Source organism: Nycticebus coucang, chromosome 10, assembly GCF_027406575.1.
Source record: "Nycticebus coucang isolate mNycCou1 chromosome 10, mNycCou1.pri, whole genome shotgun sequence".
NCBI lineage: Eukaryota > Metazoa > Chordata > Mammalia > Primates > Lorisidae > Nycticebus > Nycticebus coucang.
The window spans coordinates 121537248-121559458 of NC_069789.1; the positions used below are offsets into that span (position 1 = coordinate 121537248).

Consider the following 22211-nt stretch of genomic DNA (forward strand, 5'->3'; position numbering starts at 1 on the left):
CACGGGACTTACAGCTTAATGAGTTGTACTAAGGAGTTATAATTCCTTGATGCTGTCTGACTACGAGCAAAGGGAAAGGTGTGGAAGGCATCACAGCTTTCCTCATTTAGAAACCCACCATCCTGGGCAGCACCTGTGGCTCAGTGGGTAGGGCGCCAGCCCCATATACCAAGGGTGGCAGGTTCAAACTCGGCCCTGGCCAAATTTGCAACAAAAAAAATAGCCGGGCATTGTGGCAGACGCCTATGGTCCCAGCTACTCGGGAGGCTGAGGCAAGAGAATCTCCTAAGCCCAAGAATTGGAGGTTGCTGTGAGCTGTGATGCTACGGTACTCTACTGAGGGCAACAAAGTGAGACTCTGTCTCTAGAAAAAGAAAAAGAAACCCACTGTCCTTCCCTTATCCCTCTGTTAGATTACATTCCTCTGTCGATAGGTCACTTATTTACTGAGTTGTGTTCCAGGGGAAAAAAAAATAATAATCTCAGTTGCATTCCTTAAAGTCCCAAGCAGTGAGTTCAGTTTCAGTGTCTGTCCAGCTGGGTGTGGGTGCTCACACCTGTAATCCCAGCACTTTAGGAGGGGAGGCAGGAGGATTGCTTGAGGGTAGGAGTTCAAGACCAGCCTGGGCAATACAGCAAAATCCTGTCTCTACTACAAAAAAAAAAAAAAGTTAAAAAATTAGCTGGACATGGTGGTGGGCACCTGTAGAGTCCCAGCTACTCGGGAGGCTGAAGCAGGACGTTGAGCCCAGAAGTTCAAGGCTACAGTAAGATATGATCATGCCACTGCACTCTAGCCTGGGAAACAGAGTGAGAGCCTGTCTCTCTAAAAGGAAGTGTGTGTCATGTTACTGACGACCAAGCACGAATGTCTTTCTTTCTTTTCTTTCCTTCCTTCTTTCCTTCCTTCCTTCCTTCCTTCCCCCCTCCCTCCCTCCTTTCCTTTCTTTCTTTCTAGTGCAGAATAGGTCACGCACAAATGTTTAAAAGGCTCTGCAGGAAATAAGAGCCTTTGTACCTACAATACGTCTGGGCACCACGAGCCACAAAGTGAAGAGGAGGGAACTGCTGCGTGCTGGGGACCTTTATGTTAGCGCCTCCTCACAGAGACTGTCCTTCTAGTCTAAGACATCAGGTAACTTGGCCCTCATCTCAGAACTAGTAAAAGATCCTGAACCCGGATTTAGACCAGGTGTCCTCAAACTTTTTAAACAGGGGGCCAATTCACTGTCCTTCAGTCCGTTGGAGGGCCGGACTATAGTTTAAAAGAAAAAACTATGAACAAATTCCTATGTACACTACACATATCTTACTTTGAAGTAAAAAAACAAAATGGGAACAAATACAATCACACCGCTTCATGTGGCCCGCGGGCCAGTTTGAGGACCCCTGATTTAGACCCACATATTTCTGTATCTAAAGCCCCATTTCACTCCACGCCATTGTAACTGCCAGAATTCAAAGAAAGGAAAGATTTCTGATTCTAACAGAAATAATTATATAAGGCTTCAATGAAGAGACAAGACCTGAAATGGGCCTCAGGAGGAAGAACAATTCAGCAGGCTGAGTGGGAAGGCGAGAAGGGTGTTATTGGAAGAAGGAAAAGAATGAGAGTAAGTTCAGACGTGAGAAAGTGAAATGTGTGTCATCAGGTCCTTCTAGGTAGACGGAGGGAACAGTCTGGGGCCTCACTATGGGGGCCTTGAAGGGCAGCCCAAGAATGTGAACTTTATCCAACGCATCTGTGGTACCCAACCCCAGGGCCTTGGACTGGTACCTCTCCATGGCCTGTTAGACAAGGGGCTGTAGCAGGAGGTAAACAGCCAGTGAGTGAAACTTCATCTGTATTTACAGCTGCTCCCCATTGCTCATATCACCGCCTAAGCTCTGCCTCCTGTGAGATAAGTGGCTGCATCAGGTTTTCATGGAAGCGTGAACCTTACTGTAAACTGCACGTGCAAGGGATCTAAGTTGCAGGCTCCTTATGAGAATCAAATGCCTGATGATCTGAGGTGGAGATGTAATGCACTTGACTCTTCCCAAAACCATCACCCCACCACCACCATCCATGAAATCAGTCTCTGGTGCCAAAAAGGTTAGGGACCACTGCTATACGCGATAGGAATCACTGTGAAGCTTTGAGAAGGTCAGAAACAGGACACCAAAAGCACGTTCAGGAAGATTATGCTAACAATATTAGGCAAAATAACATCAGGAAGTGGTTTATAACTTTGGCAACACACTATTTTTCTCCTTTCCTTTTTAACTTTTCATTTTGCAATAATAATTTTAGACTTTCAAAAATGTTCCTAAATATTAGCATTTTAGATGACCACAAGACAATCACCAAAATCAATAAATTAACGCAGGCATCACACACTGACCTTACTCTAATTCCATTCATCTTCCCGCTGGTGTCCTGTCTCTGCACCAGGACTCAGCTGAGAATCATGTCCGTTGCATTTAGTTGTTCGTCTCTTTTGTGTCCTTTAATCTAGGACAGTTCCCCAGAATTTCTTTTATCGTTATGACCTTAACGCTTTTGAAGAGTATTAGACAGTTATTTTGTAGAATGACCCTGAGTCTGGACTTAACTAATATTTCCTCGTGATTAAACTCAGGTTACACAGTTTGGGCAAGAATCCCTCAGAGGTGACACTGCACCTTCTCGGTCCATCATGTTAGGAGACCCAGGATGTGGAGGTCTCTGAATACTGGGGATGATGACTCTGAGCACTAAGCCCCACCGTGCATCCTTAACCCACCAATGCCTGGGCCACACCATAGACCAGTCGAACCAGACTCACTTGGGGCAAGGCACAGGTGTTGGTAGGTTTTAAATGCCCTAAGAGGGGCGTGGAGTGCTCCCACTGAACGGCCACAATGTAGGAGTGTATGGCACATCTTTTGGGTTCAGGACATAGCTGCAAAAGGGACTCTACCTAACAAACTCATATATTGTGATTTGGTTGTTTATACCCTCACATTAACCTGAAAATTTTAAAAATTATATTAATAAATGCCCTAAGGGGCCAGCACAGGGGCTCACACCTATAATCCCAGCACTTTGGAAGCCCAAGGCAGGAGTATCACTTAAGCCCAGAATTTTGAGGCTGCAGTGAGCTATGATCACACCATTGCCTGGGCAACAGAGCAAGACTCTGTCTCAAAAAAGAAAAAAAAAATGTCCTAAGGGTAATTCTAATCAGTATCCAGGGTTGGAAAGCAACAGCTTAGACAATGAAGATTAGAGTTCTAGAAATCAGCTAGTAAGCCATCCTTTTTGTCTTTCTTTTTAAAAGAACATCCAGTTCCAGGCACAGATAAATACATCTGGACTTTGGCATGGACTCATGGCAGGAGAATGGAGAGGCCAAAAATCCCCTGATTGAGAAAGTGAAGGGTGAGTAGACTGCTGTCCAATAATAAGAGAGGCAGGACACTAAACAGACTGTCCAGCCCTCCTGGCCTGCGTTCTCTCCAGACCTTAGAGAAACCTTTGCTGCAGTGAAAGTACATTTAATCTTACCACTGTAAGCCAGACATGAGCTCCTAATTGCCCCTGGCCGAGAGGGAATTATGAACCATGTGATATGAACAGACGACCACATATGCAAACATGCACACTTCCGGGGACGCTGAATGAACAATTCACAGAATCCAGGTCAAAGGTACACGACCTCCCTTAAACTGCTCTGTCCTCCCCACCTGGGCTTTTGTCCTTAATCTCTTCTGAAGAAAGTAAAGACCCTGGGGAAAATTTTGTGAAACAGGAACGTGTACACATCTCCTGCTGCCACACTGCTGAAGCAACAACACCCTGTGCTCGGCTTCCTTACAGTTATTTTCCTGGGGTTTCCATAGGCAATTTCATCAATCCCTCCCTTAGAAGGGCTGTCTGATAACAGGTGAGAGGAAACACCAATTTCACCAAAATCCAGAGGCAGGAAGGACCCTGACAAGATCAATCCCCGTGGTGTTCACAAGACCACTGGGGTCCAGGCGGCTGGTGCAGGAGGAACTGCTGCTGGGCACTAGCTGAGAAAAAGAGAAGGGCGCTCTAGCACTCGGGGAGCACGGAGAGAAGAATTCACTCAGTCACCCCTGGATTATCACACAGCCAGTATCCTCCACGCCTCTCCAGGGTCTCACTTTGAGGCCTGGCACACAGCTAAACGCTAACGGCTGGGTGAGATAATTTATGGAAGGGTGGGATCAGAGTTTCCAGGAAAGAGGCAGGACTCAAGTTAGGCTGTGAATGGTTAAGCCTAAGGGAGGCAGAGACAAGAACTATGAGCCCAGGAAGCAGGTGTCAGGCACCACTGTAGGTGCTGGTTTTGAAGAGGCGCTCAGGAAGGAGGGTAGATTTGCATATGACATTTTATTCATTCCTCCCAACCAACACATGGGGTTATTTCAGAGGGGATGCTGATCCTCTGAAAGGTAAAGGAAACTGCCGAGGCTGGTAGTAGGTCTGGGATTGGTAACTGAGTCTGTCTAACCCCAGAGCCCACGCCATCACCACCACCACCAAGAAAGAACTGAACACAGCTCCTTTGGGGGATAGGAAGGAGCAGAGGGGAGAGATACCACAGAAAGAGATGATTAAAAAACGGGAAAGTGAGGTAAGCTTCTAAAGGGGGCTGTATGCTGTTGAGCCATGAAACTGGACAGCAACATTAGAACTTGATCTTGTGATTACAGAAGAGCCACTGAAGGTTTGAGTAAAGAAGTAACCAAAAGTGACACCTTGAGCAAGACCGGGGGGTGGTGAAAATGGGGTTCTACGCTCCTGAGCTAAGAGATGCCGCTCAAACAGTACAGGAGGCCACGGTATGTAGTGAAGCAAGAACTGGAGGAAGAGGCCAAAGCTCTGGCTTTAAATGCAAAAGAAGGTCACTGCTCTGTTAGGCAAGTTATATTCTCTCCCCGGACTTTGGTCTTGCTTCATCCATAAGCAGGTGCAGGGAGAATTAACCTAAATGACCCTAAAGTCTTGTGACCCAAAGTATGGTCTCCCAGGCAGCAGCAAAGGGCATCGTGCAAATGTTCATTAGAAACGCGGAATCTGGGTGGTGCCTGTGGCTCAGAAAGTAGGGCGCTGGCCCCATATACCGGAGGTGGCGGGTTCAAACCCGGCCCCGGCCAAAAACTGCAAAAAAAAAAAAAAGAAAGAAAAAGAAACGAAGAATCTCAGGCCCCACCAGAAGAATCCAAATCTGCATTTAAGGAAGATTTGAGTGATCCATAAGCACCTTCAAGTTTGTGAAGCGCTTTCTAAAGTGTATTCCAGTTCTTCTATTTCCACACTCACCTCAAATCTGTCACTTCACAGGAGAATGAAAAAATAAAGAAGTTTACCCTGCGCCTCCCTTGCCCTTTTTCCAACCCCATCAGGTGCGCTCAGACTCGCCCACACCCGGGTGGAGTTTTAGGGAACAACAGTGGGGCGCTGCTGCCACCGTGTGACCATGATCGGTAAATGCACGTAACACTCGCTCTCCCCAGGGAAATCCCAAGAGGGGCTGGGGTCAAAGACGCGCCAGTCTCAGACAAGGGAGTCTCACCGCCCTCTGTGATTGGAAGAAGCTGTCAGAGGGAGCTCAGCCTGCACCATGCAGCAGTGTCACGTTTCAAAGGACAGTTTTTATAAGGCTTCATATGTGGGAAACCTGGGCTCCGAGCCAAGCTCTGCCTTTGCAACCTTAAACATCACTCTGACGGGTATTTTCAGATGTCCAGCCCCTGCCTGAACTCTGCCCTAAACCTGTAATTTTCTAAGGACACTTTACTGTGACAGTTCTTTCATCCTGAGCCCATGTGTGTCCAACACATGCTCACCAATCCTGGTCCTGCCCTCAGTAGGCTGAACTGAGTCCAGTCAGTACCCTCTCATACAAGCAATCTTCAAATCTTATTATTTAAAACAATATATCCAAAATATCAGCCTCTCAACCAGTAATCAATATTTAAAAATTGTAATTAGATATTTCACATTCCTGTTTCTGACAAGGTCTTCAAAATCTTGGTAAACAACCACCACGTACTGCCAGCCCCATCTTCCCTCAGCGCCCCCCACATGGCGTCCTCTGAATCCCCCACATTGTCAGGTCACTTTCTCATGGGCAAGTGAAATGCAACAACCACAGCGACACTCCGAATTCTAGAGGTGTCCCACTGGAGCAGCAGAGCCACAGGACCTCCCCCCAGCATCTGGCACCACACCTCTATTTAGAAAGCCAAACCCCACACCCTGGCCTGGGACACTGGCTTTTCCTGCTTACGCATCTACTCAGCCATCCCACACCCGCCCAGGTGTAGACATTTTATTCAGTTTTATTTTCTAAGAAATGTTTCTCGGAGCCTGCTGCATACTGTGTGCTGGAGAGACAGGGATGAGCTGTCCCTTCTCTCCCAGAGCTCCAGGCCACGGAGGGACCCCTAGAGCCAGACCAAAACTGCTCAGCGAGAAACACCACAAGACAAACAAAGGCTCTTTTGGCCCATCTCACCAGTGCCCTGTGAGGAATCTTCCACTCTTGGTTTCTGGACTCAATGCTCCTCCTTTCTAGTTCAAAGTGAGAGAAGGAGAATGCAAATGTCCCCCACGGCCCTTTGCACAGTCACAGTTGGACCAGGGGTTTCCTTCAGGCTAATCCAGGGTATTCAGGGCTCCGAGCTCATTCCGAATGTTCTCTCTTGGATCGAAGCTGTCCACACCCGCACAGGCAGCAGCCAGGTCGCTGCACACTAAGAGAAAATCCAGCAAGTCAGGAACTTGTCCTACCCCTGTGGCTGTCAAGCACCTGACTGTATGATGTTGAATTGATCCCGAGACTTCCCTGCACTTTCATTGTCACTTCTGTAAACTCGGGCAGGTGGATCAGGTCCCCGTGGGTCTGTGTGTATAGCGAGGGCTCCTCAGAGACAGCAGCACCACCACCACCCCTGTCTTCTCAGTGTCCACCAATGAGCAGATACAGGCACACATTAGGCGCTCAAATGTTCACTGAACACGTGTGAATAAATGACTATGATTAGAGCAACATAAATCATGGAATCAATGAACAAATCTTTTCAAATGTCCACCAAACTGTAGAATGGGGAGGCCAAACATAAGCACTGAGGCAGAATGGCGTTTTCTCCCTACCTCGCCCTCACCTCCTTCCTGGGGGAGGCCTTCACCTCAGAGAGACTCTGTTGACATAAATAGTGTTCTCAAAATGGATTATAAAAAGTTGTTAATATTAAGAGAAAAGTCCATTTGTCTGTGATTTCTATCAGTGGACCTGAGGGACCCGAAGTCCTCTTATATGATCCACAGGATGCGACCGCCACTCCAAGTCCACAGAGGAAAAACCAGATTGAGGGAGCAGACGGGGAGCCAGGGCGTGGGAGAACAGAGGGGTAAACGCACTTAGGGGCCCAACCTGAGTGTTTTTTGGTCAGATGTTCTTGCTGCTGATGGTCTGCACTTTCACAGACTTTCCAACATATCAGTTAAGGGGTCACAAAACGATCACCCAATTCAACAAACATTTATACAGTACTTCCCTACATTCATTCAGGAAATGTAACAATGAACAATAAATAGCCCCTTGGGCAGCGCCTGTGGCTCAGTGAGTAGGGCGCCTGCCCCATATACCAAGGGTGGCGAGTTCGAACCTGGCCCCAGCCAAACTGCAACAAAAATAAATAAAATAAAACATAAATAGCCTCTTCCCTCAAAGACTCCCATCCAGGAAGCTCCAGAGAACACCTCTGCTGCAACACGCCCCCTCCTGCTCCACCGACCTGTCTCTGCCCCACCTGTGAGACCAGCTCAAGTTCCACCCAAGCCCAGGTCCTTTGCCATCACCAGGCAACTTTCCCCACTTCTGAAATGTGACTGCACCTACGTCTCTAGGCTTTATGAAGTATATGTCATCTCCCCGGCTAGACTTGAGCCTCTTGAAGACAGAGACCATTCTTAGAATTTTCCAGAAAGAAGCCACATCGATGGTTTGTTCCAAACCAAGTCCAGACTAAGCCTTCAACTCGAGGACAGTCTCCATTGCCCAGCACAGTGCCTGGCCCTGTAGGTGCTTTATAAACTTCGTGGTAGCAAAGTCTACAATCACCTCTCCAATGTGTCAGCAGGCTGGGGTGATATGAAAAAAAGAAAGACTGAGCAAACAAAACTCAGGAGTTCAGAGGGAGTTCACTCATGCCTTGCCTCCTCCTTCCTCTCAGGTGAAGCAAAGTCAGACCACCTATTCTCAGCTGGCCTGGGGGTTTCCAGGGAGCGCCTCCGGTTAACCTTCCCTTGAGCCCCCCACCCCCAATACCACCCAGCATTCAAGCCTCTCCTCTTTTCTAAGCACCATTCCTAAAGTCTACTTAAGTGTTTTCATAAGCCTTAGTGTTTGCTGTAAGTATTATTACCTTTCTTCTTTGCTTGGGGCCATTTCCAAACAAGGTCTGGAACCAGGAGCCCCAGCAGCTGGGCAAACACACTTTAGAGCTCCTTCCTAATTGTGAACAGGGAAATTTCCCTGGCAACAACACTACTGTCGCCAATATTTTGCCAAGGATGGGAGCAGGAGGACAGAGGGGAAACAGACCATGTCATCCTCCCGTCTGCAACACTTAGCACCCACTTTCCTGACAAATATTCAGCTAGAGAGAATCACTGGAAGGTATGAGGAAATCCAACTGAGAAAAAAAGACTTGAGGAAGAAATCATAACACTCCAGGGGTGGGGAGGCGAGGAGTGAGGGAGGGAAAAAGCACTCCTGCCAAGTTATCAGTCAACTTATGTTCTTAAGAGTGCTGCATTTCTTTTGTTTGACCAGTTTTACCTCTCAGATTCCTGTAACACACACGGTCTGATCTGTTACCTAATAGCAAGGCCAGCGTCACCTCGCCTGTTCTTGTCCTCTTTCGGGAATACTGGCCTGGGACTAACGTGCAGACCGCCAGCCTGGGTACCTAGCCTCAGCCATCCCCAGGGATCAGGAGCCGCTAACTGGAAACCTTCGTCCACTCTTCAAGCCACTCACAGCAGCACCCACAGTCGCCATGAAAGTTCTAGTCTCTTCCCTCCTTCTGTTCCTGCCACTAATGCTGACGTCCATGGTCTCTAGCAGCGCAAATCCAGGTAAATGGGATTAATCGTCTTTGAAGGGGAAAAGGGGGGAGAAAATGTAGCAAAACAGGCCACACCTGCACTAAAACGCAGCCCCTCGTAATTACAGGGATTTGGGCATAGTGAGGGATTCTCAGTGCCATTTACCAAAAGGAAGAAACTGTTAAACGAGACTTAAATGAGGGTTAAATGAGACACTGTATGTGAGGGTCTGCATCTGGAGCTGGCTAAACATGGGTTTGCTCCCTTGCCTTCTCCCCCACCCCTTTTCCAGAAGAGGGGTATATCTCCCCAGAACCAAATGTGGTGGTGGTGGTGGCGGGAAGAAGTCAAAGGCAACTGTACATTCACAGTTGCACAGTTGAAGGAAGTCCTTGCTTACGTTCTTTACAGTGCACCGGACGTGCTGCCAACACTTCCCGGCGCACCATTCTGGAAGGGAAGTCTTTTCCATCACAGGACAGGTGCTGAGGCTGGAGACCTCAGCCTGCATGCAAACCTCCTCCACTTCCCTCTCAACTTACTAACAAATACTTCATGCTTAGCTTGACCATTTGCTCTTCCCCAAACAGGTCTTGTGTTTTCCCACCAGCTCAGAAACCACCTCCTCCCTCAGCTTCTCTCAACCCCTCCCACAACCCACTAATGCCAGCTGCCCACCAAGGCGTGCTCTCTCTTCTTGCACTTATCACCTTCCACCACGTGTCCCTGCCTTTCTAGATGGCAACCTCCTTGGCAGCACAAACTGGTATATTGTTTCCATCACCCTCACACTGTCCAGCACAGTGCTCAGCAAATGTTAACTAAGGAAATGTTCTCAGGTTTGCAAGTTCAAAATGTCATCCTTTAGAGACTCTACACCACGGCTTGATAGCAGATCCACTGACATTTGGGGCTGAGTAATTCCTCACTGTGGGAGCTGTTCTGTGCACCATAAGATGTTTAGCACCATCCCATGTGGCCTCTATGCACTAGACGCCAATGGCAGCTTTCCCCTCCCCCATCTCCGCCCTGATAGGAAAGCCAGAAATATCTGCAGACATTACCAAATGCTCCCTGGTGGGCGGCCACTCCCAGCTGAGAACCACTGCCCGAGGACAGTAGTTCTTCAACCTGGCTGCACATTTACATTCACCTATACATTTAGACTTAGCCTCAAAGTCAGGGGGTCCCAGATCCAGGTCCTGGCTCTGCCACTTACCTTGCAACCCTGGGCAAGTCATTTCATATTCTTTCTTTAGATAGTCTCACTCTGTTGCCTAGGCTAGAGTGCTGGGGTGTCATCGTAACTCACAGCAACCTCAAACTCCTGGGCTCAAGGGATCCTCCTGCCTCAGCCTCCCACATAGCTGGAACCACAGGCTCCTGCCATAGTGCCCAGCCAGTTTTTCTATTTTAGTAGAAATGGGGCCTCACTCGTGCTCAGGTTGGTCTCCAACTCCTGAGCTCAAGGGGTCCTTCTGTCTCAGTCTCCCAGAGAGCTAGGATTATAGGCATGAGCCACTGAGCCCACCCAGTCACTTCATTTTATGAGCCTCAGTTGTATCATCTTTAATGAATAAAATACTACTTCTCATACAGACTTGTTGTGAAGATTAAATAATTTATAGTATTACCTAGGAAGAATTCAGTAAATGCATCGAATGGAATTTCTAAAGTAGCTCCTAAAGCACAGGGCGACAAACTGTGCAGCCAGATGGTGTCACAAACCACATCATTTGGTGGTGGCTGTGCTCAACCCTTTTTTCCCCTCCAGGCAAAGTTTTACAATGTGGGCCTAAGTCTGAGCTAATTAGTAGCTAAAGGAAATGACACCCCTAACCCCTAAAATAATTTTCAAACTAAAATCTAATCCTATTTTATCTCCTTTTTTTGTTTGTTTTTGAGACAGTCTCAATATTCCCTAAACAATTCATTTCCAGAAGTTCTATTATGGGGTTTGTTTGTTTGTTTCTGAGACAGTCTTACTCTGTCACCCTGAGTAGAGTGCCATGGTGTTACAGCGCACAGCAACCTCAAACTCCTGGCTTCCAGCAATACTTTTGCCTCAGCCTCCCAAGTAGCTGGGACTACAGGCATCCACCACAACACCCAGCTAGTTTTTCTATTTTTAGTAGAGATGGGCATCTTGATCTTGCTCAGGCTGGTCTCGAACTCCTGAGCTCAGGGAACCCATCAACTTGGCCTCCCAGAGTGCTAGGATTACTGGCGTAAGCCACCACACCTATTATGTTTTTTCTTAAATTACCTCTTTAGTGAACTTGTCATTCGTGTCCTGATTTATTTTTTTGGTTTCTTTGTGGTGGTTTTCAACTTTCCCATCAACCCCATAGTACTTACTTATAGTCTATATTTTGAATACCATATTTGACATTTCAAAAATTTTTTTTGGTTAGAGTCCATTGCTGGAGAGCTAGTGCGATCCCTTGGGGGATGTCAAAACAGCCTGTTTTTTCATGTTGCCAGAGTTCTTACGCTGGTTCCTTCTCATCTGGAACCTCTTCTTACAGCTCAAAAGAGGTAGCTTTACAGTAAATCTGGTCTTTTGGTAGGAACTCTACTGTTCAGTGTAGAGAGGGAGACATACACTGCCTTCCAGCTCCTGCAGGTAGGTACCCACTGTGCTGCTGCTGACAATTTAGGTGAATTTGACCTCCCCCACTGGGAGAGTGTTTAAACGATAGTGGTATTTGACTAGGTTAGGTAATCCCATTCTCAGGCCCTAGGTGTCACACTTGAGTCCTAGAGGGACCAGACTGAGCTGGGCTGCCAAACTTGCCCTCAAGCTTCCCTGAGTTCATGTGCTGGCTGTGATAGTGAGAGGTGGGGTAATCTGCTCCACAAGAAAGCTCAAGCAGGAAAAGGGCACTGTAAACCTGTGACAGGAAGAGTGGGCCCTTCTTGATGAGATCAGGCAGTGAGTTGTGGGGTGTACAAGCTGCTCATACCTCCCTTTCTTGGCAGTGACAGAAGTCTTTCAAAGGAGATGAAAAGTATGCAGATTCTCAGCTCCACACTTGGCCTATCTGCAGCCAAGGTGGTGGTCAAATTACTTTTGACCCAGTAATTTCACTTTGAGAACTCTCTCTCAAGAAAATAATCCCAAATTTGAAAAATAGTTATAATGACAGACAAATATCAATATCTAAAAATAAAATATTCTACATATTCAGCAATGGGAGAATAGTTAAATAATTTGGAACACATATAATGTTAAGGAATATTATGTGGTCATTAAAAATGTGTTATGAAGGGGCAGCCCCTATGGCTAAAAGAAGTAGGGCGCTGGCCCCATGTGCCAGAGGTGGTGGGTTCAAGCCCAGCCCCGGCCAAAAACTGCAAAAAAAAAAAAAATAGGCAGCACATGTGGCTCAAAGGAGTAGGGCGCCAGCCCCATGTACTGTAAGTGGTGGGTTCAAACCCGGCCCTGGCCAAAAACTGCAAAAGAAAAAAGAATGTGTTATGAACATGACATGCAACATTCTTATAAAGTGGGGGGAAAAAGATAGAAATCTGTTCGCATACTATGGTTATTGCTATATAAAGAAAACGACATGCAGGTAGAAATACACCAAAATATTAAAAGTTGGTAAGAATTGCCTTGGTGCCCGTAGCTCAGTCGTTAGGGTGCCGCCCACATATACCAGGGCTGGTGGGTTCAAACCTGGCCCAGGCCTGCTAAACAACAATGACAACTACAACAAAAAATAGGCACTTATAGTCCTAGCTACTTGGGAGGATGAGGCAAGAGAATCGCTTAAGCCCAAGAGTTTGGGGTTGCTGTGAGCTGTGACACCATGGCACTCTACCAAGGGTGACATAGTGAGACTCTGTCTCAAAAAAAACAGTTGGTAAGAATAATGATTTTAGCCCTGTGGCTCACTCCTATAATCCTAGCACTCTGGGAAGCTGAGGTGGGAGGATCCCTTGAGCTCAGGAGTTCAAGGCCAGCCTGTGTAATAGCAAGACCACATCTCTACTAAAAATACAAAAAAAAAAATTAGCCAGGCATTGTGGCAGGTGCCTGTAGTCCCAGCTACTCAGGAGGCTGAGACAGGATTGCTTGAACCCACAAGTTTAAAGTTGCTGTGAGCTATGCTGACACCATGGCATTCTAGCCTGAGCAACAGAGTGAGACTGTGTCTTATAATAATAACGATTTCTCTGTACTTTCATAATTTTCTCCAGTACAAGCAAGGCACTATGGCTCATGCCTGTAATCCTAGCACTTTAGAAGCCCAAGCCAGGAGGATCCCTTGAGACCATAAATTTGAGACCATCCTGGGCAACATAGTGAGACCTCATCTGTACAAAAAATAAATTATGGCTTGGCGTCCATAGCTTCGTGGTTAGGGCACCGGCCACGTACATCAGGGCTGGTTGGTTTGAACCTGGCCTGGGCCTGCTAAACAAACAAACAACAACAACAACAACAAAAATAGCCAGGTGTTGCCAAGAGTTTGAGGTTGCAATGAGCTATGATACTATGTACTCTACAGAGGGTGACAGAGTGAGATCTCAATAAAAAATTAAATAAGTCCCTGCCACTTGGGAGGCTCAGCCCTGCTGAGGTTGCAGTGAGCTATGATGCACTACACTCTAGCCCAGGTAACAGAGCAAGACACACACACACACACAAATTTTTCTCCAATACTATTATGTTACATTTAGAGTGAAAAAAATTTCAATTGAGAGATTCAACTAAATAATTTCCAAGATTCCTTCTGGCTCTAATATTCTGTGGTTTTTCACCAGAACTAGAAACAGAGGTCAGGCAAAAGTAAAAAAAAAAACAAACCAGAAAAGTTTAGGTGGCAGGGGCTGTGCCTGTTTAAATTACCTTGGCAGCACTCAGAACAGTACATGAGGACACTTGAAAACTAACACTTAGGGAAATGATGCAACGCCCTCCATCTGTGTGGCAGAAAGGGCACAAGTCTGAGCAAAAAAGAGACCTGAAGTGAATCAGATGATCTCCAAGGGCCCTCTACAAGCAACTTGTCCATCCTTCTATTGAACAAACATTTACCAGAGGCCTACCATGTGCCAAGAACCATGTAGCTGAATAACCACTGAACCATTGCTTCAGAGTCTAGTGAGAGAGAAAATTTTGGTTATAGTTTTCTAGGGCTAGCATAACAAAACAAAATACCACAGACTGGATGGTGTCAACAACAGAAATTTATTTCTCACAGTCTAGAGTCTAGAAATCTACAATCAAGATTGTCAACTAGTTTCTTCTGAGGCCTCTCTCCTTAGCTTGTGAACGACCCTTGTCTTAGTTTAGGTGGCTATAATTAAGTAACATAGGCGGATGGCTTATAAACAACAGAAATTTATTTCTGACAGTTCTCTAGGCTGAATATCCAAAATCAGGTGCCAGAACGGCTGGGTTCTGACAAGGATCCTCTTCCAGCTTGCAGACAGGTGACTTCTCCTTGTATCTTCATATGGTGGAAAGAGAAAGAGCTCTCTAGGGTCCCTTTTATAAAAGCACTAATCCCATTCATGAGGGTTCCACCTTCATGACCTAATTACCTCCCAAAGGCCCCACCTAATACTATCACATTAGGGTTAGGATTTCAACATACGTATTGGGGGAAGGGACATTTATTCCAAATACTGTACTTGCTTTCTTGCTGTGTCCTCAAATGATTATTTCTCTGGGCGCACATATCCCTGGGGTCTTTTTATGTGTGCAATGTCCTCTTCTTGTAAGAGAACCAGTCAGACTAGGGCACACCATAATGGCCTCATTTTAACTTAATTACCTCTTTAAATGCCCCATCTCCAAATACTTTGTAATGGAGATTAGGGCTTTAACGAGGCATAATTGATTCCTCCGACAGGAAATATCAGAAATCACTCCAGAGAGGAGGTGCCATCTGGGCCCACTTCTAACTTGAGAATCTCAGGTCTATAAACCATTATGCTTAGTTCTCATAAAAATATGTTAAATATCAAAAAATGGAGATAAGGCTCAGCACCAGCCACATACATCTGAGCTGGCGGGTTCAAATCCAGCCCGAGCCTGCCAAACAACAATGACAGCTGCAACCAAAAAATAGCCAGGCCTTGTGGCAGGTGCCTTCTCCTTGGGGGGCAGAGGCAGGAGAATCACTTGAACCCAGGAGTTGGAGGTTGCTGTGAGCTGTGATGCCACGGTACTCTACCCAGGGTGACAGCCTGGGGCTCTGTCTCAAAAAAAAAAATGGAGATAAGATAGGATCATAAAATAAAACAGGTTTAGATGAAGGCCAAAAGAAGAATGTATTTGTTCCAGAGGAACAAAGGGAAATACCAACCTTATAGTTGAACTGGGATTGTGGATTCAAATACAGCAACTTGAAGGTCAAGTGAAAATCTCTGTTCATGAAATAATCTGCTCTTTGCTTCACTCCTTAAGTCACCGGGTTTTTAATGTGGAGTATGGGGGGAGGGTGTGAGATCTTGATAACTGCCTACCCTTTGTCCAATCTTCCACCTAGAAGCCATTCTTTCACCTACCTTCAGCTTAGCTTTCTCTAGGCCAGATTTTAAACCTCAATTCCTTATACATTAAAATACTCCTTTCTTGAAGCAAATTAAATCCTAGAAGTTAAAAAACAGAAGAAGTGGAGCTGTGCTAACCTAGGTAGCACAATGCTAGGGGACCATTTCTGCTGTCCCATTGTCTTTTCAGTACCTGGAAGTGACCTATTTCCTTCCAACAGGGGTCGCCAGAGGCCACAGGGACCAAAGCCAGACTTCTGGAAGGTGGCTCCAGGAAGGCGGCCAAGAATGTGAATGCAAAGGTCAGTAACTCAGCATCAACAACAGCAATGGCACCACTGTGACCCCAGCTCTCTCCCTTGGGCCCCTCTGAGACCAGTGCAGATGTTATCTCAGCCAGCCTCGCCCTTTCCCCTCTCCACCAGCCAACCACATGCAAGACCAATGCCTGCTTTCTTCCTGAGTCCCAGGCAAGAACTAGACTCCTCCAAGGTCTTGGGGCCAGCCAACCAAATCTCAGGCTGCCACCTCCCCCTTACCCTTTTCCCAAAGAACCTAGGGCTGCCTTCCAAAAGGCATTTTATTTTTCCTGGCCTTCCAAAAGCTTACTGGATCCTATTCTCAGCCTTATTGTATTCATAGGGAAGACTAAAACCAGAAAGGCAAATGGCTTGCTCAGAGTAAAGCAGCCACTAAAAGGAAGACACCTAGGTATTTTTCTCCTTTGGCTCCTCAATGATATTTTGATGTCCTCTCAAACCTGCCACCAAATCCTTGCCCATACAGGTCAGGAAAACAACTGAGAAATCCTGGTGTTCAAAAAGCTAGATGTCTCCATTGTTCTGTGCTGACCCCTTTTCCCATTGCAGTTTGCAAAGGGAAAGAGCAGTATGAAAGAGGAAGGGGAGACCATGGAAGATGGCAAGTAGAGCCCCCCCGTACTCCCTACTGATAAACATATTAACTTTCCCATCTAAGGAGCAACCCTGTTATTTCAGATTGGTTCCTGAGAGCCCCTAAAAGAAAACTCATGACAGTGCCTGGGCTGCCAAAGAAACAGTGTCCCTGTGATCATTTCAAAGTCAAAGTGAAGAAAACCAGTAAGTTTCAAGAGAATAACTCCCTTAGACCACAGTCACCCTGTGGAATCACTAGGGATGAAGCAGGTATTGAGAATAGGCAAGAGAGGTGAAACAAAGAGCCAGGTAAGCACACACCTCAGCCCTTTGTACTCAATATCAACTTGTGGGCAAACAGGAAGAGCAAGGAAAGCAGTATATAGTTCTCCCCATACTAGCAAGGTCTAACCAAATTCTTAGATCTTGGGCAGCGCCTGTGGCTCAGTGAGTAGGGCGCCGGCCCCATATACCAAGGGTGGTGGGTTCAAACCCAGCCCCGGCCAAACTGCAACAACAACAACAACAACAAAAATAGCCGGGCGTTGTGGCGGGCGCCTGTAGTCCCAGCTGCTTGGGAGGCTGAGGCAGGAGAATCATGGAAGCCCAAGAGCTGGAGGTTGCTGTGAGTCCTGTGATGTCATGGCACAGGACACTTTACCCCCTACCGAGGGCGGTAAAGTGAGACTCTGTCCCTACAAAAAAAATAAAAAAAGAAAGAAATTCACTACTTATCCAAGTAGAAAGAGATGGGCTATTGGGGACCTGGTTATTGACTTCTGCACACAACACGAGTGTGTCAAATAGAATTCGACTCCTCTCTAGTCTAGCAGTTTTTAAATGTCATATAAAAAGTAAATTGGCAAATGTTAAACTGATTGATATTATCAAGAATGGGGGGGGCGGCGCCTGTGGCTCAAGGAGTAGCGCGCCGGTCCCATATGCCGGAGGTGGCGGGTTCAAACCCAGTCCCGGCCAAAAAAACCACAAAAAATAAAATAAAAACTGAAAAAAAAAAAAAAAAAAAAAAGAATGGGATAAATCAGGATTCTTGTTATACACTGTTAATGGAAATAAAGTAAATTTGTCAGTACCTATCAAAATTTTAAATGAGTGTACGTTTGACTTAATTACCTCAATTTAAGAAATCTAACTACAGAATACTAGCATGGATACTCAAAGACAAATGTACGAGAATATTAATGATAGCAGTATTTGTAATGACAAATAAATGGGGGGAATGTTCTTCAAAGGCGAATTGGGCAAATAGCACTTGTCAGAAGTAATGAAGTAAACCATTACGTGTTGACTGGAAAGATATCCACAATACATTAGTGAAAAAAAAAAAGACAAAGACCCCTACTTCACATTCTTCATGCAAATAAATTTCAGGTGGAATAAAGATATAAATTTCAAAGAAAAATTTATAAGGGAATGTAAGAGGATATATTCATAACCTCGAGATAAGACAAGATTTCTTAAATAAGATAAAAGTGCATAAACTATGTATAAACTATAAAATAAAAATATTAAATCTCATTTCATTGAAATTAAGAAAATTTTATTATCAAAAAAATAAAATGGCAACCTACACAGTAAGAGATGATATTTGTAACATACATTATCTACAAAGGATGAGTATTCAGAATATATGTTCGTATAAAGAATTCCTACAGGCCCAGAACTGTGGCTCCCACCTATATTTCGAGTGCTCTAGGAGGCCAAGGCTGGAGGATCACTTGACCAGCCTGAGCAAGAACAAAACCCTATCTCTACTAAAAATAGAAAAATAAAAATAGCTGGACATGGTGGCACACACTTATAGTCCTAGCCACTTGGGAGGATGAGACAGGAGGATCGCTTGAGCCAAGAGTTTGAAGTTGTAGTGAGCTATGCTGATGCCATGACTAATTGGAATGACAGAGTAAGACCTGTCTCAGAAAAAATAAAAGAAGAATTCCTACACATCAGTGAGAGAAAGGCAGAAAATGCAATAGACGAATAGACTAAAAAGACTTGAATAGCCACTTCACAGCTGAGGAAATCCAAAGAGCTAATAAACTTATGAAAGGGCACTCCACCTTATTTTATTGGGAAAATGTGAATTAAAACCAAAGTATGATATCACTATATAATCATCAGATTGGCAAAAATTTTAAAGTCTGACCAAACCAAGCACTGGCAGAGTAGAGCAAAGAAAATTATATTCTACTAACAGGAATGTAAATTGGTAAATCGCTTTGAGAAGGTATTGGCAGTTATTTACAAACTTTAAGTTATGTGTACTCTACGTCTACCACTCTTAGGTATATATTCAAAAGGAATGCACACATGCTTATGTATTCCAAGAAAACACGTGCAAGAATTTCATAGCAGCATTGCTTATAACTGCCCCAAGCTGAAAACTGACCAAAAGTCAACCGACAGAAGAATGAATAAATAAATGGTGATACATTATATATCAGTGAGAATGAACAAACATGCAAAAATATAAATGAATCTTACAAATATAATGCCGAGTAAACAAACAAGCAACAACAACAACAAAAAAGACAAGACCTGGGAGAATAACTACACTATGATTTTATATACTATCTTAGTCTGTTTGCAGCGTTATAGTAAAATCCCATAATGGGGTGGTTTAAACAACAGTAATTTATTTCTCACAGTTCTGGAGATTGGGTCTGACAATCCAAGGTCAAGGTGCTAGTAGATTCAATGTCTGGTGAGGGCCCACTTCCTCACAGATAGTAGCCTTCTCATCCTAACCTCACTGGTAGGTATGACTAAGATCCTTTAGCCTCTTTTATATAAGAGCAGTGACCCTGTTCATGATAAGTCCACCCTCATGACTTAATCACCTCCCAAAGGCCTCACATCTTAATGGGGGTTAGGATTTCAACATATGAATTTGGGGGGAATATAAATATTCAGACCACAGCATGCATGCGCACGCGCGTGTGTGTGTTTCAAAAACAGGCAAAAATCAAACTAAATTATTTAGGAATATATATATACACACACATATATAAACACATACATACATATGTGTGTGTATGTGTGTGCATGGTAAAACAATTTTTTTCTTTTTTTTTTAGAGACAGTCTCACTTTATCACCCTTGGTAGAGTGCCGTGGTGTCACAGCTCACAGCAACCTCCAACTCCTGGGCTTAGGCGATTCTCTTGCCTCAGCCTCCCGAGTGGCTGGGACTACAGGCGCCTCCCACAATGCCTGGCTATTTTGTTGTTGTTGTTGTTGTTGCAGTTTGGCCAAGGCTGGGCCTGAACCCGCCACCCTCGGTACATGGGGCCAACGCCCTACTCACTGAGCCACAGGCGCCACCCAGTAAAACAATTTTTAAAAGTAAATAACTATAATAAAAGACAGAAAGTCAGAATTACTTCTGTGAGGGACTGTAGTGATTAGAAAAGGAAGGGTGCTGTTGGCAAAATTCTGTTTCCAAGCCTAGGTAGTAGTTTCATGACTATCTGCTTTATAAATTTTTAGGAACTTCTGTAGATACATAATACTTTCCAGTAATAAAAGATCTGTTAAACGGGCGGCACCTGTGGCTAAAGGAGTAGGGCGCCGGTCCCATATGCCAGAGGTGGCGGGTTCAAACCCAGCCCCGGCCAAAAAAAAAAAAAAAGATCTGTTAAAGGTACAAAGTAAAGCAACACATAGTATAATCTCGTTTTTGTTTTATACATTTATATACCAAAAGATATGGAAGAATTATGTAGCAAACTATTAACAGTGACTGACTTTGGGAAGCAGGTTGTAGAAGTTGGGGTGGAAACCCTTTTACTTTTTACTGGATTTTTAGATTTTAATTCTATCTACTGGAGGAGTCATACTCTTATCATTTTAAAAGCTCCCATAAAAAATAAATTTTAAAAATGTTTTTAACACTTGCTTCTACCTTTTATTTGTACCCTAGGACAACGAAGGCACCACAGGAAGGCAAACAAGCACTCCAGAGCCTGCCAGCAATTTCTCAAACGATGTCAGCTAGCAAGCTTTGCTCTGCCTTTATAGTTCTCGGAGCCCACTCCTCCAATCCCACATCCTCAGATAGTGAGCTTACCTAGAGGATGGTCTTATTCTCTCACCTCATCCTCCCATTCCCTGTACCCACCCCTAAATCATTCCAGTGCCCTAAAAAGCATTTTTCCCAAGATCACTTTGATTATTGCCTTCTTCACGTGTCACTTTTCTCCTATGCCCTCCTATGTCTTACCCAGGCTTAAGCTTAATTATCTGAAAAAATCCAGGAAACCTCAGCTTCCTCACTGGTCTCACTTAACCTTAAATTTAATCTGGAAAGTAACAAACAAATCAATAAATATTTTTTAATGTAATAGATCAAAATCAATTCTTTCAAATATGGTCTGCCAACTCACATTCAATCCAAACAACCCACTTTACCCTGTTCATTCCAAACCCAACCCAGCTTCTACGCAAATGTCTGCCCCACTACAACTCTCACTCTCTCGCCACTGCCCAACTTGCTAATCTTTCACTCATTCAACAGACCTTTCTGGCTCTTTTCCTCGGCACTACCTTTGGAGGTAGCCACCATCTCTTATTGGGCATCATGGCCGCCCTCAGACCCCTTGTGAAGCGGAAGATCATCAAAAAGAGGACCAAGAAGTTTATCCGGCATCAATCAGACCCATATGTCAAAATTAAGCGTAACTGGCGGAAACTCAGAGGTATTGACAACAGGGTTCCGAGAAGATTCAAGGGCCAGATATTGATGCCCAACATTGGTTACGGGAGCAACAAGAAAATAAGGCACATGCTGCCCGGAAGTGATTTCCGGAAGTTCCTCGTCCACAACGTCAAGGAGCTGGAAGTGCTGCTGATGTGCAACAAATCTTACTCTGCAGCAATTGCTCAAAACGTTTCCTCCAAGAACCACAAAGCCATTGTGTAAAGAACAGCCCAGCTGGCCATCAGAGGCACCAATCCCAATGCCAGGCTGCGCAGCGAAGAAAATGAATAGACAGCTCATGTGCACATTCTATTTGTGTTTAAATAAAACCATAAATACTGCCAAAAAACAAACAAACAAACCTTTCTGAGGTAAGAGCTAGGTGGGACAAAGAAAACAGGTATAACAATGAATCAAACTTGGTCTTATTAAAGATAACAGAGATTAAAAAAAAAACTTGGCAGTTTCCTAACATATAGGCAGCCTTCAGTGTTTAATCACTATCATCATCATCATCAATGGTCATTGCACTAGTCTAGTAAAAAATATAAAGATTCAGAACCATAGTCTGGGCTAAGGAGATGGTGTGGAGGATAGTAAATGCTGTTCAGAAGGGTTTCGAACAGTAAAAATGGGAGGTCATCATGTCTTTTGGCTTTTTATTTTTTAACATGGGAACATATTATCAGAGTGACACATAAGGAGATTAAACATAGATTCCTATATTCATATGTAGGAATGAATAAAGAGGAAAAAAATATTGCAACAACTCTAGAGACTGCCTCCCCCATAATCCTTTCCTCAAATATCACAAAGGGAGAATAAAAAGGAACACTGGTCCAGAATCTTGACTTTCATCATTCCGGATGAAACAGAGCACTGAACTGGGATCCTTGCCTTATGAGAAGAAACATTTTCACTGAGTGGTGAGTGGGGTGGGGCCCTATTTATGACACAAGAGGGCAAGCCCCTCCCCT

The 22211-nt window shown here is 44.9% G+C and overlaps 2 protein-coding genes across 2 annotated transcripts; both read left to right on the forward strand.

The window, feature by feature from the left end:
* The first annotated feature begins 3086 nt into the window (after nt 1-3086).
* On the forward strand, nt 3087-20982 carry CXCL17 (C-X-C motif chemokine ligand 17). The gene is made up of 5 exons (XM_053607152.1): nt 3087-3403; nt 8887-9139; nt 15841-15921; nt 16618-16719; nt 20458-20982. The coding sequence occupies exons 2-5, from the start codon at nt 9061-9063 to the stop codon at nt 20553-20555; spliced, it is 360 nt and encodes a 119-aa protein (XP_053463127.1). The 5' UTR covers nt 3087-3403; nt 8887-9060; the 3' UTR covers nt 20556-20982.
* A 131-nt stretch (nt 20983-21113) lies between these two features.
* Nucleotides 21114-21553, forward strand: LOC128597484 (60S ribosomal protein L32-like). The gene has a single exon (XM_053607874.1). The coding sequence runs from the start codon at nt 21115-21117 to the stop codon at nt 21454-21456; it is 342 nt and encodes a 113-aa protein (XP_053463849.1). The 5' UTR covers nt 21114; the 3' UTR covers nt 21457-21553.
* The last annotated feature ends 658 nt before the right edge of the window (nt 21554-22211 follow it).

Coding starts and splice junctions, on each gene's coding strand:
- CXCL17 (XM_053607152.1), top strand. CDS start 9,061: ATGAAAGTTCTAGTCTCTTCCCTCCTTCTGTTCCTGCCACTAATGCTG. Junction 9,140..15,840: donor CTCTAGCAGCGCAAATCCAG/GTAAATGGGATT, acceptor TCCTTCCAACAG/GGGTCGCCAGAGGCCACAGG. Junction 16,720..20,457: donor AGTCAAAGTGAAGAAAACCA/GTAAGTTTCAAG, acceptor TTTGTACCCTAG/GACAACGAAGGCACCACAGG.
- LOC128597484 (XM_053607874.1), top strand. CDS start 21,115: ATGGCCGCCCTCAGACCCCTTGTGAAGCGGAAGATCATCAAAAAGAGG.